This window comes from Pollachius pollachius, assembly GCF_949987615.1.
Source record: "Pollachius pollachius genome assembly, chromosome: 8".
NCBI lineage: Eukaryota > Metazoa > Chordata > Actinopteri > Gadiformes > Gadidae > Pollachius > Pollachius pollachius.
The window spans coordinates 940,984-959,574 of NC_136941.1; the positions used below are offsets into that span (position 1 = coordinate 940,984).

At 50.9% G+C, this 18,591-nt stretch overlaps 1 protein-coding gene across 1 annotated transcript in view; it reads right to left on the minus strand.

Annotated features, from left to right (window-relative positions):
• The window catches only part of LOC307079768 (band 4.1-like protein 1), a gene marked incomplete at both ends in the record, with an annotated part of 35,419 nt that extends 19,942 nt beyond the window's left edge, over positions 1 to 15,477 (minus strand). The window contains 10 exon segments of the mRNA XM_079742275.1: positions 650 to 825; positions 1,614 to 1,711; positions 2,786 to 2,938; positions 3,376 to 3,463; positions 5,396 to 5,614; positions 7,011 to 7,086; positions 7,439 to 7,481; positions 8,500 to 8,604; positions 14,811 to 14,963; positions 15,406 to 15,477. Coding sequence (XP_079598401.1) covers positions 650 to 825; positions 1,614 to 1,711; positions 2,786 to 2,938; positions 3,376 to 3,463; positions 5,396 to 5,614; positions 7,011 to 7,086; positions 7,439 to 7,481; positions 8,500 to 8,604; positions 14,811 to 14,963; positions 15,406 to 15,477 — 1,183 coding nt within the window.
• Between the last annotated feature and the right edge of the window lie 3,114 nt (positions 15,478 to 18,591).

The window sequence follows — 18,591 nt, forward strand, 5'->3', positions numbered from 1 at the left end:
TTTCATCCAGATTGCACTTAAGCTTCTTGCCCTGTTATTATTGCGATGTCTGTTAACATGAGCCCTGTCATTGGAATAAAGTTTTATAATATAATGATCAAATATTGTAGCCCCATTGTGAAGTACTTTTATAAGGTTCATTGCCAAAAGTGCAGTATATACGACGAAACGCAGTGAGAATGGGAAGATATATTACAGGATGCAAATTGCTCCAGAAATATCCCGGTGGAATGTTAAATAAAGATATGATATGACATGATATAGACAGATCTGCATATGGGACGCGTTTTGACTTTAGCTGACGGATTGATTCTGTGTGCGCTCACTTTGATCCCAATGTTCTTTGGTGCCATGTTCTGCACATCAAATACTACTGTTAATGTCATATTCAGAGTGCGATGTGGTGTCATCCATAAATAAAAATGCAATTTTAATCAAAGTAGTCATGAGGAATGTATCTATTTCTAAAAGTACCGGGAAAAACTTAGGACTGCATTTAGAAATAAAAATATACATTTTCACCTTGCAGATGCTTTTATCTATCGGTTAAAAACACTCGCTAAAAGGAGCACGTACGGTTGAGGCTCACGGACGCCCACAAACACTCAGGGATCCGACCCCCCCAACCCTCTGGGGGTTCCCGACCCACCTCCGTCCAGGCTGCGGGGCAGCTGGTATCGCTTGCTGACGGAGCGGTCGAACTGCGGCGCGGGCCGGTCGATGAGGGCGCTAGCCTGCCGGGTCTGGGCCTGGGTGCGCCCGCTGTACCGGAACTTTGAGCCGATCACCAGGAAGCCCTTCGGCGGTGGCTCGGGGGACACCAGCCTGCACGGGGGGGGGGGGGGGGGCGGCAGAAAGGACTCCTTTTGAACATTCTCGGACAAATGGTGTGTTCCAGATGCCTCGTGCTCCACCCGCACCAGTTGATCTCGCGACGTCGTTTCCTGGCTTGTAGCACTTGTAGCGTTCCCGTTTGTCTTTGTGAGTCATTGGCTGGTCTCTGGTTTTGCTTAGCCTCTTCAGCAAACCAGCTCGAAAACCAACAACACAACTTTACATTGTATTGCACGCACAGTGCAATGCATAAATTGGTGACCGGATTAAAGTAGCAATGTAGCAAGTGTGTGAGAGGATTTAAAATCGACGTTAAAATGATACTCTCAGAATCCCGAGTGGGACCAACAAAAAGGGGCGTTCCTCCGTGAGATGCCGCAAGAAAGCTGGGAGATTTCCCACTTTGCAACTCGTGCGGGGGGGTGTAGGAGGCATCTGGAACACACCTAAACTTTCCTCAATCCTGCCCAGGAGTTGTAACCATAGTAGCTCTCCTCCTTTATTCCCATCCCATAATAGGTGGGAGGCAGCGGCAGTGAAAACAACCCCACTTGGCGAGGGGAAGAGGCGACATCAGCATTCCCCGCGCGTGAGCCTCGTTTTGAATCACCGCCTCCGCAAGGTCAGCGGGGCTGTGCCAAGGCGTCGCTGGGTTCGGTGCGGCGCAGTGAAGCATGCAAGGTGTGTGTGCGCACGTTGGTGTGTGTGTGTGTGCGTGCGTGGGTGCGTGGGTGTGCGTGCGTGTGTCCGTCTGCCTTCTGAAGGGTCCCAGGTCCTACCTGAAGAAGGTGTGGTTCTCAATGCAGACCTTCCACAGGCGCTTGGACGCCCTGTGGTGAGGCAGCTTGAAGCCTATGGTGCTCTCAAACTGTTCGTACTGCGTGGGGGGGGGTGAGGGTGGGGGTTGGTGGGGGGTGGAGGAAAGAAGCGGAGGTGGTGGGACAGGGGGCGATGAATTAGAATGGGGGGGTGGAGGTGAGGGTGTGCAGGGTCGGGGAGGGGGGGGGGGGGGGGGGGTGAGAGTGCACACGCAGTTGGATGTGAATCGGGTTTGCACTGTTTTGGAAAAATAGTTCACGTTCATGTCTTTTCATTTTGCGCTGTACTTCATTAAGCTCTCCGTCTCTGGCTGAGTCACATTGAACTGCAATATATCAGCCTTCACCGCACCAATAATGCCATACAGCTCCCTAATCAATGGGCTGATGTGAAGCGAGCGACGCAATCGGTTCCTTTCTTGTTCGTTCTTTCTCGTTCGCTCCCTTTCTTCCTTTTCTCTTTCCGCCCACATTTCTATTGATCCTTCCTTCCATCTTTTGTCCTTTCTTTCTTCCCTGCCCCATTTTTCTTCACACCCTCATCCTAGTACGGCTCTCTAGTGAATAGACCTGTCTTAATATTTGATATTAACATGGCGATGGCAGTATAACACGAACACGGTCCCCGCCAGCTGTACCCACTGTTAATGGCGGGAGATGAAGGCTAGAAATACGGCAGCAATATCAAACCGCTTTATCCCGGGAGAGGGAGCCAGTCGAGGCGACTCTCCTGTGATAAGGACATATCTCTCACGCTTTCAAGACGGCGCGACGGAGCGGCAGCTCTCTTTGTCTGGCTGAACACAGAACAGACAATTATTCATCTGGTTAACAATGGAAACCTACCTGGCTGTCAGCCCGGAGCCCTCAGCCGTCAGTAAAGAAACGTCAAACTCGACGGGAAATTAACTTTAACAAGTCGAACGCTGGCTTATGTCACCAGACGAATAGTTCAACTTTGACGACGGTATGATCAAATATAAAAGAGGGGGCGGGGTTCACGATCATACCTTCTTCGCTAGCTTTGTTTACGTTTGGGCGACGGTCAGAAGGCTTCGATTGTCGGCCTACAGCTATCGATACGAACGAGGCCGAGCAGACGTGGTAGTGAGGCATCGCACCGCAGGGCTCACCTCCCCCGGGCGGATCTTGATGTAGAAGTTGCTCCGCTTGTAGGAGATCTTCAGGATCTTGGGCCAGGCGAAGCGGTTGATGCGGAGGCGGTCCCGGTAGATCAGCAGGCCGTTGGCGCTCACGCCCAGCATGATGTCAATGCCCTCCGAGTCCTTAGGACATCCGAAACATGAGTGAGACTGCATCGTAGTGTTTGTAGCTAATGGTCATTGGTAATCCCCGTCCCTAGATGTTTCTTTGTTAATCAGAACCCTAAAATATCCACAGTTTGATGTTTAGTTTGAATTGAACTTAAACTGCGTTTAAGTTCAATTCAAAGGTTAAGAGGGTGTCATAACTGTGGCCGATTGTGATTGTGTGATGCAAATGAATTGGACTTCCCAATTGATAGTAGGGCTGAACGATTAATCGAATTCAAACCGACATCGCGATTTAATAGAACGCGGTATGCAAATCGCAAAGGCTACAGAATGTTTTTTTTGCTATTAATTTCTTAGCTTTTTTTTTGGGGCCAGGCTGAAAATCAATAGATGCATGGACTCCTGCTGACAGGTATGAGGGCAGGGTGTGACCGGCCGTATCTCCCCACCTTGGCGTGGTGGAGGTCGACGCCGTACATGGACAGCTTCTTGGCGTTCTCCAGGAAGTTCATCTCAGCCTCGGCCGGGCTCATGCCCCTGAAAACACAAACACCCCATAATGTCTCGTCAGTCAGCAAAGCAAAGCATTCCCGTCACAGCTCTTCACATCTCGCAAAAGCTGATCCTAATGTTATTTTTATCTGAATGCTATTTACTCGTTTAGTCGTTAAGCAGAAGATTTTAATCGACACCGACGTCAGCTGGAAGGGCTTCGATGGGCTCAGTGATGTTGACGAGCAGGGGACGGACATTGTGGATCACAGCCAGTCCCGTAGAGCTGGAGCCAAAGCCCCCCCACCACTCGACCGGCCTGCCCCTAAACACCAGGCGGGAGCCACACTCCAGACGATGCTCTGCCATCGCAGCACGCTCACAGATGCAGGCGAGCACGCTCACAGATGCAGGCGAGCACGCTTAGAGATACAGGTGAGCACGTCACATCCGATCAGACTGCCTTCTGAGACGGAGCAAATGAACGCGTCCTTCGGGTCGAGAATGCCTCTGTGGAGTGTCCTTGTTGTTGTTCGGGCGTATTAAAACCCTGCTCAGGTATGTCTATATTCACAAGGCCATTGTGTATCAGGCATCGCATCTCCGGCACGGACGAGATAGCACATCTATCAGTGGTCCTCACGAGAGAGGCTTTCATATATCATACACACAGATTATAATAATATATGGTATGATATTCACACATATATTACAATGATGTGTGGTAGTATATTATATTCATAAAAGTATTATAATAGTGGACGGTGGATGACTGTATCCAATCGTCTTACCATACCGTCGAGCACGTTGATTTTTTTTCTTCATGCCAGTGTGATTTCTTGATTGCTGTTTGCAATATTAACCGCACCATTGTGCACCAAATGATTTGATGACTCAGCTTTAATAATAAAAGGATTAAAACCAGCAAGGGCTGGCTCTTCTCCTCTTGAATACAGAACGCGCGATGGTGAACTGGGACTATTATGCAGCAGAATAATACCAACAAACACCCCGATACATCTGTTCCACTTCCTTCCTCAGAAACTAGGTCATTTAGCGCTTAGAATTTCTCCCCTCACAAACGTTGATTTGGATAAAAAGCATTTCTTCCTGCTAAACGAATAATAATAATAACGAGTAAATGCAGACGTTAAATATAACAACGCCCAGCGACACAAGACCCGCCCCCAACCACCAGCACCTCCCATCACCCCCCCACCCTCTCACCTGTAGTTGCGGTGAAGCTCCACCCCCCCCTCACCCTCTCACCTGTAGTTGCGGTGTAGCTCCACCCCCCCCTCACCCTCTCACCTGTAGTTGCGGTGAAGCTCCACCCCCCCCTCACCCTCTCACCTGTAGTTGCGGTGTAGCTCCATCACCCTCTCACCACCACCACCCCCCCCCCTCACCCTCTCACCTGTAGTTGCGGTGAAGCTCCACCCCCCCCTCACCCTCTCACCTGTAGTTGCGGTGAAGCTCCACCCCCCCCTCACCCTCTCACCTGTAGTTGCGGTGAAGCTCCATCACCCTCTCACCACCCCCCCCTCACCCTCTCACCTGTAGTTGCGGTGAAGCTCCACCCCCCCCTCACCCTCTCACCTGTAGTTGCGGTGAAGCTCCACCCCCCCCTCACCCTCTCACCTGTAGTTGCGGTGTAGCTCCATCACCCTCTCACCCTCTCACCTGTAGTTGCGGTGAAGCTCCACCCCCCCCTCACCCTCTCACCTGTAGTTGCGGTGAAGCTCCACCCCCCCCTCACCCTCTCACCTGTAGTTGCGGTGTAGCTCCATCACCCTCTCACCCTCTCACCTGTAGTTGCGGTGAAGCTCCACCCCCCCCTCACCCTCTCACCTGTAGTTGCGGTGAAGCTCCACCCCCCCCTCACCCTCTCACCTGTAGTTGCGGTGAAGCTCCACCCCCCCCTCACCCTCTCACCTGTAGTTGCGGTGTAGCTCCATCACCCTCTCACCCTCTCACCTGTAGTTGCGGTGTAGCTCCATCACCCTCTCCTCCAGCTCCCTCGTCTGGTTCGGGGCGAAGCGGAAGTCGCTGACGTAGTCGGGGCCGTGGTCGTCGGCCTCGTAGTCGCCCAGCTCCGCCTGCACGGTGTAGGAGCCCAGCAGGGCGTGGGTGACGAAGGAGCAGGGCAGGCGCCCGGAGAGGATGTCGTCCCTCAGCTGCAGACACAGGTAGTACCTGGACACGCCCCCAGGGCACGGGACAGGTCAGGTGAACTCGAAGGTCGCATCGCATCAGGTGTTCGAAGCGAGATCCCCAACAAACAGAGCCCGCTCGCCCCTCCCTTCCCTGTTTCGTGCATCCAGTAGAAACGATCGTGAACGCGGCGCGAAACCCCACAACACCCGCCCCTTGTCGGCGATTGGTTGGAATACTATTTCTTTTGGTTTTGAGTGGTCGGTAGTACCATTTGTTTTTGGGTACGATCTCGGGGATCTTTTTTACGGCCGGCTTATGAGGCGGGCAGCTTGCGGATCGTGAGGAAAGATCAGATGAATGTGATTGTTTATGCTTCAGCCTAGAATCGCTGATACAACCTTTAACGTCAGACCGACCGTGCAACAAGTTACATAGAGGACCAGACTTGCGTTTCCCCATACTCCAACTGTGCTAATAATATATTTACCACACAACATAGAACAAAATAACATATTAGTGCAAAAAGACCACAACAAATGAACACAACATATACATACAGACAGTGCATACATTATACAGAATATAATATTCACAGTGTTATGTGGTAGATGTTGATGCTCAAATAAAGGTGCTTATACCACGGCCTGGGGGAATGCTCGATTCTGATTGGCTGCAGGGTGTGCATTAACTCTTGATATACGGACACCGGCTAAGTAGTTCCCGTCAAATTGTCTGTTCACCGTTCTCAATTAATGCGCCAGCTGGCGTATTGTATCAGCCTGTCTCAAAAATGAGTAACCATAGCAACGGGCAACTCAAAGCAACTTTATATTTCGATTGTAAAACGCATGAAAATATAAATGAATGGTCTTAATTTATTTTCTTTGGCAAGTGACCGTGGTATCAGCGGGATAATGCCTTACATATAGAAAAGGTGCAATATAGTAAAGTGCAAAATGCGCCAAATAGCAGCATGGAGATACAGTTATACATTAATGTGCATAGAAGTTGTTGTGCATAGTATAGAATGTTCATAGAATATTCTATGCGGGGGGGTGGGGCTTCCTGTTTGCTCGGTGGGCACGAGGGACCTATGGTAGCGCTGTCTTCCGCTGGTTGATGTTTCCCTGTGTGCTTGTGTGTGTTTCATTGTTCTTATTGTACGTGCGAAAGAAGGACCACTTTGTAAACGTCGTCCTTGAAAAAGTGCTCTCCGAATTAAAGTCTGAATCCTGAATGGTGAATTAATGAACTTAATAATGGGTAGATTTAATTTAGTGCTGCTGGTTTTTGCTGTCGCTGATTTGTTTAATATTTAAGCTTCGGTGGTCCGAGAGCAGTAAATCACCGTGCACAGTTTTTAACAATTAAATGATCAAGCTAATGATAGTCATAAAACATAAATACGGTTAAACCCTGGTTTTTAATGACCTACCGAGTGATGTCCTCGATGAGGATGGACGGATCCGCGGGGTAGAACTTGACTGAGAACCCAAGCCGCCAGCACCCGACTGTCGGAACATAAACCCACACGTTTAGGGCCGCTTCGTCTTTACAATGTGTGTACGCAGGTGACAGACTGTGCGCATGTTTGTGTGTGTGTGTGTGTGCATGGGTTTGTAAGTGTGCGAGCACGCGTTGTGTCTGTTTGTGTGCCTGCCTGCGCGAGCGAGTGCAACTAATATACTATGCGTGTGTGTTTTTGTGTGATTTATTGCCTGTTGGTCCGTGGGTGTGGATGTGTGCAAGCAGGACTGTGTTTTTGTGAATGTATGTGTGTGCATACGTGTGTGTGTGTGTGTGTGTGTGTGTGTGTGTGTGTGTGTGTGTGTGTGTGTGTGTGCGCATCGCTGCACCACTCACCCCGAAGTTGTTTCTTAATCTCCTTGGAGGGATCCAGCCAGTTCTGACCCAGGAGAAAGAGAAAAGCACACACCTGAGTCCAGCCATCCCTGGCCCCCTCCTTCACAGTGCCTTTCAGTTCTCCCCTCCTCATCGCAGACCCCCCCCCCACACACACACACACACACACACACACACACACACACAAAGGCTCCACTCCAGAGCCAAGTGGATTCACACCATAGTGGACAGAGGGGTCGGTTCTCCTTCTATAGGAGCCTCATTATCCCGGGCTGAGATGCAGGACGTTCCCCTGTTATCTCAGGCTCCGGTGTGGAGCGAGTGCCCTCCACCACGGAGGGGCCGTCAGCATGCAAAGCCTCCCCTGCATTAAAACAGCTCTATCTCCCTCCCAGTCCTCGTGAAAAGGTTACAGGCCCGCGGGGGCGAGTGCGCTCTGTTTAAGAAGCGCAGGCGGTGGGTTTATTACTGGGCCTGTATCTTAGGGTGGCAGGCGAGGACTTGCGCTAATCTTAACGGTAGCCTGATATTTGAAAGTATCTCTGAAAAGGGAGTCGGGGCCAACGCAAATAAATTCAGGGGATGGCTGCAGGCTGGAGGCCAGAGTTTTACGTTTCCAGGGAACTCGGGAGACATTGATATTCTGGTGGGAGTCTTAATGCGTCTATGGAATGGTTAATCCCTTTCCCAAATGTGTTTCACCATAAATGGCAAAGTGGTACTTTAGCATTGCATTAAGCATTAAGCGCATTAAGTGTTAATTATTCGAACACCGCAAGGAAATGTATAGCATAATAGATCTCTTGCGACTTGGAAGTACTCTAAATTGACTGCTCACCTAGTTGAAGTTTAATTTACTTCCCAGCTTTAGCTTCATAGCTAGAAATTAACATGAAATGAACAATGTTACCTGAAATGACTTGTACGTTTGTGTGTGTGAGTGAGTGAGTGAGTGAGTGAGTGAGTGAGTGAGTGAGTGAGTGAGTGAGTGAGTGAGTGAGTGAGTGAGTGCGTGCGTGTGTGAAGGTGTGGGTGTGTGAGTGCGATTGTGCGTGCGTCACCTTGGTGTTGTCTGTGTCCTGGTACATCAGGCCGAAGTAATCCCGCTCCAGAAGGTTCAGATGACCACACACCATGTCCAGCAGCATCTGGCCCTTGGCAAACTTCTGTCTCACACACACACACACACACACACACACACACACACACACACACACACACACACACACTGGTTGTAATAAACACATCCTGTCCCTCTCCCAAACCACCTTTATGACATTTATCTACTGTATATCATTTAAACTAAAAAAAATAAAAGAATATGTTTATTACTATTTAATATGTTTTGCGTATTCTAAATATCAGACATGTGCAACATCATGAAATCCTAATCCAGTCGGCCAATGGGTGCATCCGGCCCACGGCTGGGTTGGTAAAGCTATCTCTGTAGCAGAAGGGATTTCACGTGCATTCACAGCCCGGCAGTTTAACAGACCACACCTTGTTTCAGTCTAGCCTGCGAGCGCTCAGATACGACAGCTCTGTGGGCTGTTACTGTGGCCCTGGCGCGGACACACACACACACACACACACACACACACACACACACACACACACACACACACACACACACACATGTAGAAGCACGCACACACACACACACACACACGTAGAAGCGCACACACACACACACACACACACACACACAAACACACACACAGGGCCAGAGACAAACGGCACGCTCATCTCCAAGGGAAACCTGGCTCCTGTGGTGACAAACCGACCAAGCAGCTGTTACCATGGAAACAGAAGTAATAGTCTCTCTCTCTCTCTCTCTCTCTCTCTATCCCTCTGTCTCCTGCTCTCTACCTCTCCCTCTTCCTCTTCCTTCCTCTCCATCCCTTTCTTTCCCTCTATCCATCTCTCTCCCCCCTCTCCTCTCCTTCTCCTCCTCCCTCTCCCTCTCATCTCCTCTCCTTCTCCTTCCCTCTCCATCCCTTTCTCTCCCTCTATCCATCCCTCTCTCTTCCTCCCTCTCCCTCTCCCTCTCCCCCCCTCTCCTTCTCCCTCCCTCTCCATCCCTTTCTCTCCCTCTATCCATCCCTCTCTCTTCCTCCCTCTCCCTCTCCTCCTCCTCCTCCTCCTCCCTCCCTCCCTGTTGGGCGATGCTGCTTTGTTCAGCTCTTTCTAACAGACGCTCCGTGGGTACGTCAGTGCCCTGGTAACGTTCTGAAAGGCTAAGGCAGTAATGGGTAAACACGGCGGACCCCTTCCTTTCATCAGACCCAGAGCTGCCTGCGTGTTGTGCCGGGGCCAGGCTGACGTTCCGCCGTGGCCCCGGTCAAAAGGCTGATTAACGGACAGACACGCCTCTGCTGGGAGTGGAGGGCTGCTCTGTTTCAAAAGAGAACCTGGTGGATTTCCGGCGTGCCTTTAGAGCAGCGTCTCTTAAGCCCAAAGCACGGGACGGACGCAAAACAACTTATTTGGCTTTGTTGGGCCGTCTCCGTTGAGGACAGTCTCGGAGTAGGGTCGATCCATCCGTGCGACTGATGTAGTTGGTGGTTGTAATGGGGACCGCCCTCCATCGCCAGATCAACGCCACTCGCTGTGATGAACACACGCCCTAAGCCCAGAACACACTGCGGTGTGGCCAGACTTATGGTCCTTACACGTTCACACAGACCTCTCCTGAGAGAGGACTCAGGTCTGTGTGAGCCCAGCGCTATGTGTGCTTCACGCCGTTAAAAACAACATTATTGTGTTCCTTTCCTGGGTCGCGCTACTATGAAGTGAAATCCACCCACTTTGGGCTTTAACCCATGGGTTCTGGGCTCGAAATGGGTCGCGATCCAATTTGGAGGCGGTGGGACCACACACCGAACCGGAACCATCAGGACCAGAATCTAAAAGGACCGTTTTCCGCAGTGTGAGGTCGGGTCCCATGACTGCGAAATGCGTCTTTTGGGTCCCGAAGAAAGTGGAACACACCAACAATGGAGGTACTGTAGGTTCCCCCCCAGGCTTGACACCAGATTGTTGGGGGCCTGTTAACGACAGTGAGTTGTGAGACCCAGTTGGCTCCAATCACGTTAGCACCCGGCCAAGAGCTGCAGGCTCAACAGCCAGACTGAGCTAGCATCTATCTTAGCTAGCCTAACCCTCCAAAGCGGCCCTTTCCTCCAGTCTGGATTCACAATATCTCACAGCATCAAACGTTACCCCTCATTACCACACGCTAGCTCACATTATCTCATATAAACTTGCATTACCTTGTATTATATTACCTGATCTGAAAACATACATCATTAACTCACGTGAACTCATATAACATGCATCACCTCATATTATCTTGACTCACGTAACCATATATTACCTCAAGTTTCCTCAGATTACATCACACTACCTCACATTTCTTGCATTACCTCTCATGACCTCCTATAAATCAACACCATTCCATCTTACCCCACTTTTGTGTACTTTGTATATACTACACTTTAAAAGCTGAACGCATAAAACATGTTGGAACCAATTCGACCGTTTCAGAATTGTAGTGTCTTCGTCACTACAGCCCTATTCTAAAATTTTGTGTCACAGCGCCCCTATTACAATGTTTGGAGATATACCCTAATACATACATATCCATAATAACATATGTATATATATATATAGCCGAACATATTATATAGATATATCATTTTTATATCATTTAGTTATATATTACTGAAGTTAGAAGAAAAAGTCTGCCGGGAGAACGACTTCAATTCATCCAAGACTGAATACCGTAATCACAGCGTGAGACGAACCGAACAAACCGAACAATGCACACATGATTTCTTACTTGAACCGTTGCACGTGTGCGTACGTGCGTGTGTGTAAGTAGAATCCCACGGACACCCTCTTCTAATTCAAATGAGTCAAAGTGAACGATGCACCCCTGCTCAGGCAACACTTGTAGTACCACCTGGCGCAGCGGCCTGATGGATGGACCCCCGGGCTACGCTTTACGGAGACGAGAGCGAAGGAACAGAAAGCCGCCACTGCAGAGCGAGGCCGCCGCAGATGTGGAGCGGTTTCCTCCGAACAACGGCGATCGCCCCAGGGCTCCAATCATCAGTTAAGCTAAACGCAATAAATCAGGATGAGTACTGCGCCGACGGCGGCCGGCCATCCCGGCAGAGACAGGAGCCGCAGGAATGACCCCACTCTGGAGAGACGGGGGAAGGCAGCAGCATCAGTATGCAGTGAAGAAACGTCAGTCTGCAGTGTGGATATCACGGTCAGACGGAGTTCAAGCAGCGACGATGTGGGAACAACAAGGCCCTCAGTGAACAAGCACTCTGATGTCCGTCACAAACGCCTTGGCTCAAAGGCGTTGGACACAGGGGGACAGGCACCGTTGGGTAACGTTAATCGCAATAATCTCCATCTATTGAAAGGGATTTACATAAGTCAGAAGAAAACGTAAAGTAAAGACAGTCATGCACGTCGGCTGACACACGTGATTCATAACGAAGAAAGCATTGCGATCCGCGGCAGCAGCCAGCCCTCAAATTCATCAGGCCAGAGCAGATCGCAGAGAGCCCGAATGAGGCCACATGTTTAACGTGAGATCAGCTGAACACGTATGTTCCACTGCTCCCGTCGTCTTGCAGAGAGCGGGAGGAACACAACGGCCTTCAGGATTATTTCCATTCTTTCTTCGTTTGAATTGTTGGGTTTGTATCGCTCTATGTTGTGTTAAGGTTGTGTGTGTGCGCTGGTATCTATCTGATTTGACTGCAAGGTGGTTTGCGTCTGCGAGTGTGAGTGTGTGTGTGTGTGTGTGTGTGTGTGTGTGTGTGTGTGTGTGTGTGTGTGTGTGTGTGTGTGTGTGTGTGTGTGTGTGTGTGTGTGTGTGTGCATTAGCTTCTGTGTGTGTGTGTGTGTGTGGGGGTGTGTGTGTGTGTGTGTGTGTGGGTGTGTGGGTGTGTGAGTGTGTGTGGGTGTGTGTGAGAGTCAGTGTGACTGTGGGTGCCCTGTTGTAAAGTCCTCACATAAACGTTAATGCTTGAGGTTAGAGACAGGGCCGTATTAATGCGCCATCCTCCCTCGATGTCCATAAATTCAACAGCCAGGGATAGATAGACAGTAAAAACGTCCAAAAAAATTCACCGCAACCTAAGAGTCCAGTTAATATTAGAAATCTGTTAACGAAACACACCTACAAAAAGCGATTCCTTCCTTGATTCGATTCCTTCTTGTGCTCCCTAGCCTTCGCCTCCATCTCCCTTCCATCCTTCCTTGCACCCTTCCTCCCCTCATCGCAGGCCGTCCGTCGACTGTATGGATTAGCCATTAAACTGGTCGATACCGCTAAAGTAACAGCCTCAGCGGGGCCCCGGGGGGCCATGCCTGCGTGTGTGTGCCTGTTGCGTGCACGTATTTCCTTGTGCACGGCTCGTGTTAATGTGTACACCCCAGACCCCGTTCCCCACCCCACCCCCGCTTGCCTCGGCACGTTTCAGCTGGGAGGTTGCCAGATTGGCGGTAAGCCATGAAAAAGAGGAGGCTGGTGATGAAGGCCGGACGGGAGTAGAGCGGGGGCCTGGGGCATGTGGGGGGGGGGGGGGGGGGGGGGGGGAGTGCTGAAGGGGGGCGTCGACGTCAGGGAGATCCATGACCTGGTTGCGGTTCCCTCCTAGGCCCTCCCAGCCAGAGAGGAAGCACTCAGCGGCCACCGCAGGCCCCGCCCCCGGCCTTACGGCGCCCTGCTCCAGAGGAAATGAGCCTCCGTCATTGGTCGGGAGGAATCTCATCGACCCGAAGGGAGGGGGAGGGGTCACAGGTCGAAAGGTCCTAGGTGATCTCGAATGGAAGTCGTCGAACAGCAAATTGTTTGGATTTCTGCAAACACCGCAACGGCTCCGCCCCCCCCCCCCCCCCCCCCCCCCCCGCTGCCTCACGTCAGCCTCCCCTTCCTCCCGCCCCCACCCTCCCTCATCGCCCCGTTCTCCTCCCCCAACTCCCGCCCTCACCACAGCGCAGCGCGTCTATAGTCGAGTCAGAAGCCCCTCGAGATGTTAGCGTGGTAGCACCTTAGCACGGTAGAAAGTTAGCGCATTAGCGTGCTAGAAAGTTAGCATGTTAGCATGCTATGAAGTTAGCGTTGAAACACATTAGGGTGGTAGAACGTTAGCACACACACCGAAAGGAGCCAACATTAGTGATAACGTTAGCGTGGTAACACGTTAGCGTGGTAGCACATTAGAGCATTAGCGTGGTAGCCAGTAGCGTGTTAGCACGTTAGCGCGTTGGAGTGGTAACACGTTAGCGCACAGAGGCAGAGCGGTCCTGCTGAGTCAGGCGCTGTTCCAAGTCAAACCCTCGCATCATTCCTGAGCGGGGAAAATGTTTTCCAGGAATGGATTTTCCTTTTCCCTGTATCAAAGCCGCCCCCCTGCTGAGCTGACACATGCATTCCCAACGCCTGTGATCTAACAGTGGGCTTTTGGTTTTGGCAGCCCTTTAAAAAGAGCCAGCTAACAGACGAATTGGCCTATTCTGTTTTTCCCCTGATTCATTAATATCAGATTGATAATTAAGAAGAGTTATTCAAAAGTAATGAAGGCCGGGTTTGTTTATTCAAATGAACTACCGACAGAAGATGAATTAAACCCCACTGTAGTGATCTAACAATGAGGCTGTCCAAACACAAAGTAACATGTTTGCTCCACATAACAAAACGATAAGCTCTGCTTTTTGAGCGATTGAGTGAGCTCCTTGCATCGGGTCCAATCTCACGTGAAAGACTGCCTCGTTAACACGGAGCAAGACTTTGCATAGCCTCCCCCCCACACACACACACACACACACACACACACACACACACACACACACACACACACACACACCTCTCTTACGCACTTGTTGTAGGTTTGTATGTTCTGGCACTTAGCATATAGCATTGTGTAGCGTCTTATCCTTGCTATCTCTGTTGTTTACGGGGAATGGGTTAACTAGGGATAGCCAGTGCTTGGCACTTGGTTCCATGAACATCCTTACTGTACCGACAGAGATGGATTGTTGTTCCTCCCTCTTCAGACAAATGCACTTTGTACGTCTCTTTGGATAAAAGCGTCTGCTACATGCCCTCAATGTGAATGTAAGGCGGCAGTAGCTCAGGAGGTAGGTCGCTAGTTCGATCCCCGGCTCCGAGCGTCGAGGCGTCCCCGAGCGAGACGCCTCGCCCCGACTGCTCCCGGCGAGCCGGCTGTCGCCTCGGGTGGCCGACACCGCCGTCGGTGTGGGACTCTGCGTGCACGGGTGACCGTTGGACGATATTGTAAAGCGCTTCATAAATGTAGCAGGTGATGACCCCCGACGGGCGTACCTCCACGCCCGTCTCGTACTGCGAGCCGTCCAGCAGGTTCACCTTCACCGGCACCGTCTTGGGCCTCTTGGAGGAACTCTTCTGGGGGGACTTGGAGGCCTTGCTGGGGGTCTGGTCCGAGCTGTCGTCAAGGTCCCCGTAGTCCTCCGAGCTCTGTGGGACGACATCATCAGCGTGAGCCCCCCCCGACACTCCCCCCCCGCCTCCTTATCGCCACCATCCAGGACTAGTTCATCAGACTCAAAACAGACCTTTGCATTTAACCTTCAACTTTCTGTTTTGTTTGTTTGTTTTTGTGTTGTTCTGTTTTTTGATGCGTATGGTTTAGCCGCTGCTGTGAAGCGTCTTCGAGCATTGGGAAAAGCCCTATATCAATTTGATGTGTTATTATTATTATTATTATTAACATCACGGACGGACGTGTGGGCGGCGTCGCCTGGAGATGCTGAGATGCTACGGCTCTGACGTGGCTGTGAGTGGGAGCGTTCTCCATGCATATCAAACAGCAAACCCCCCCCACCCCGCCCTTATCTGAGTGATGGAGGGGCTTCGGAGACCTGATTTACAGCGGCCGCTGGTTCCGCAGTGCTCTCACCTGATTGGCTCTTCTGGCGTCACCCTCCATCGCACTCTTCATCTCCCCCGCCGAGGGCTTCTCGGTTGTCATAGAAATGGCTCGCGGTCCTGCAGGGGAAACACACACAGGCGCTGAGCACACGCGTCCAACGCTGGGTTGTGTTGACAACAAAACACACAACACATTTGTGCTAACAACACAACACAGCACAACATTGTGTTGTGTTAACAACACAGACACACAGGACGTAATGTACGATCAACGGACTAGGAACGTCGAGAGAGGAAGTCGATTAACGAGGGGAAACTTCCGTCAGTGAGCTTTGTTTTATTGACTTCCCACTTCTTTGCATTAGGGATTCAGGAGCATGGCCTGAAGCGTCCCTCTTAGTCTAATGAACACCTGATGGCACACTTGACCGCTGATGAAAAAGACACAGTGCTGTTGTGTCTTCCTTTGTTATCCACCTGATTATTTCGGGCCTCAACTCATTTGCATTTCCGAATCGGTGGCCGATGCGACGCAGAAAGAGGCAGAGACGGAGAGGGAGGGAGAGAGAGAGTGAGGCTGTGGGTGAGGGAGGTAGAGAGGGAGTTAGAAAGGGAGAGAGAGGGAGAGAGAGAGAGAGAGAGAGAGATAGATAGATAGATAGATAGATAGATAGATAGATAGATAGATAGATAGAGAGAGAGAGAGAGAGAGATTGTGGGTGAGAAAGATTGAGAGAGGGAAAGGGAGAGAGAGAGGGAGGTTGTGGGTATGAAGGAGGGAGAGAAAAAGAGAGAGAAAGAGAGAGAGAAGCCGTGGTTGCGGGCCAGACAGAGCGAAGGAGAGAGGGAGGTTGTGGGAAAGGGAGAGAGAGAAAGGGAGGGAGAGATTTTGTGTGCAGGCGAGAGAGAGAGAGAGAGACAGCGAGAGAGAGAGAGAGAGAGAGAGAGAAGGTAGAGAAAGACAGCGAGGCTGTCTCAGTAAGAAAAGCAGTGAGTCGTGGAGATTGTAGTGTCCCATGGGAGCGGTGCAGGCTCGCTCTCTCTCTCTCTCTCTCTCTCTCTCTCCATCTCTCTCCCTCTCTCTCTCTCCATCTCTCTCCCTCTCTCTCTCCCTCCATCTCCCTCTCTCGCCCTGGCTCGCTCCGTCTCTCTCGCTGGCTAGGAGAGGAGATCGCGTGAATTACATCAGCCTGAGAGAAGCCCTGCAGGGCCGCAGAGAGAGAGAAGGAGAGAGAGAGAGAGAGAGAGAGAGAGAGAGAGAGAGATTGACGGTTTAGGTTCGGGAAGAGAGATGAGAAGGGAGAGACAGGGAGAGACAGGCTGGACGGTCGAGAGAGGAGCGACTGGCGTGTGCGGCGGGGTGAGAGAGAGGTTGAAATAAGGAACAGAGGAAAGGTCCCGAGGAGACACCAGATCCACAGATACCAGCCTATAATTGTTCTGAGTGAGACGCAGTGGCTGAGCTAACAGAGGAGGCCGGTGCTTTGAAGGTGACCACTGCAATCACAGCCTGTCTCCCCCCCCCCCCACGAAATTAAATGGCACAGTTGGGGGGGGGGGGGGGAGATGGCCCTATTCCAGGATGAAGAGAGGGGTCAGAGTCTGGTTTGATTATCAACATGGAAAACTGGGTGACAGGAGCTCTGCTTCTCCCCCTGAGCCTCACGATGTGATCCCGCCCTAAGTCCCCTCTCTCCTCTCTCTGGTGCCCCCCTGCTGTCTGTCATAAATCAAAGCCCCCCCCCTAAGGGGGTCGCGCCCTGGACTTCTCCCCAGGATAACGCCACCCCAGACCAGGGGGGGGGGGGGGGCGACTCTGTGGCTGGCCCCGCCCCTTTTTTACTCCCGCCATTTTTGCGGTTGCACAAAAGGACTTGATTTCACTAAAACACCCCTGAGACTCAATTAGGTGTAATGTACATGACGTTTATTGTAATGAGAGACGTCTCATTGCAATTAGGGGGTATTGCAGTGGGCTTGTGTGGTATAGGGTTTGCTCAAATTATTTTGACTCACAGAACCTGAGACTCTGATTCCTTCCCTTGGAGACTCTTCATTGTCTGCAATGTATTTATAGGAGCTGGTGAACACAACGCTAGAGGCCGATCCTTTTGAGGGATTTCCAAAAAGCGTTTATATTTTCTTTCAATGTGGTTGTCATTGCTCCATCAAATAAAGTGACCGTTTATTTTTTTTTTCAAATAAATGCCATCCGGTGGACAGCTTTAGTCCAACAGTCTCACAACACCCTGAGTGCGTACATTAGTATCATGGGTAATAGTCCGGCTAGACAGGGCCATTACAAAACACCCTCCAATCCCCAATCATACGAACACTCTCAAACCGCTGCCGCTGACATTATCTTATTCAAACGCAGACCTCTGCGGATGGACCTCGATAATCCCTCGACCATCTGAACAGACCCTGATGAAAGCACCGGGCCAGATGGCCATCACCTGTTTGGGGGGGGACATCAGAGCTCTGCCCCCCACCCACCTGCCCTTACACACCACACCTCCTCCGCCTCCGAGCTGGGACTGATCCAAAGACACGCCTTGCTCCATCCTCCTCCTAACTCCACACGCACCATAAGCCTGTCTCTAGACTCAGTTATTAATGTACATTGGTCACCCTAAAGCCTGTCTCTAGACCACAGTTATTAACGCATTGTGGTCACCCTAAAGCCTGTCTCTAGACCCAGTTATTAACGTACAGTGGTCACCCTAAAGCCTGTCTCTAGACTCAGTTATTAACGCGTTGTGGTCACCCTAAAGCCTGTCTCTAGACCCAGTTATTAACGTACAGTGGTCACCCTAAAGCCTGTCTCTAGACTCAGTTATTAACGCGTTGTGGTCACCCTAAAGCCTGTCTCTAGACCCAGTTATTAACGTACAGTGGTCACCCTAAAGCCTGTCTCTAGACTCAGTTATTAACGTACAGTGGTCACCCTAAAGCCTGTCTCTAGACTCAGTTATTAACGTACAGTGGTCACCCTAAAGCCTGTCTCTAGACCCAGTTATTAACGTACAGTGGTCACCCTAAAGCCTGTCTCTACACCCAGTTATTAACGTACAGTGGTCACCCTAAAGCCTGTCTCTAGACTCAGTTATTAACGCGTTGTGGTCACCCTAAAGCCTGTCTCTAGACCCAGTTATTAACGTACAGTGGTCACCCTAAAGCCTGTCTCTAGACTCAGTTATTAACGTACAGTGGT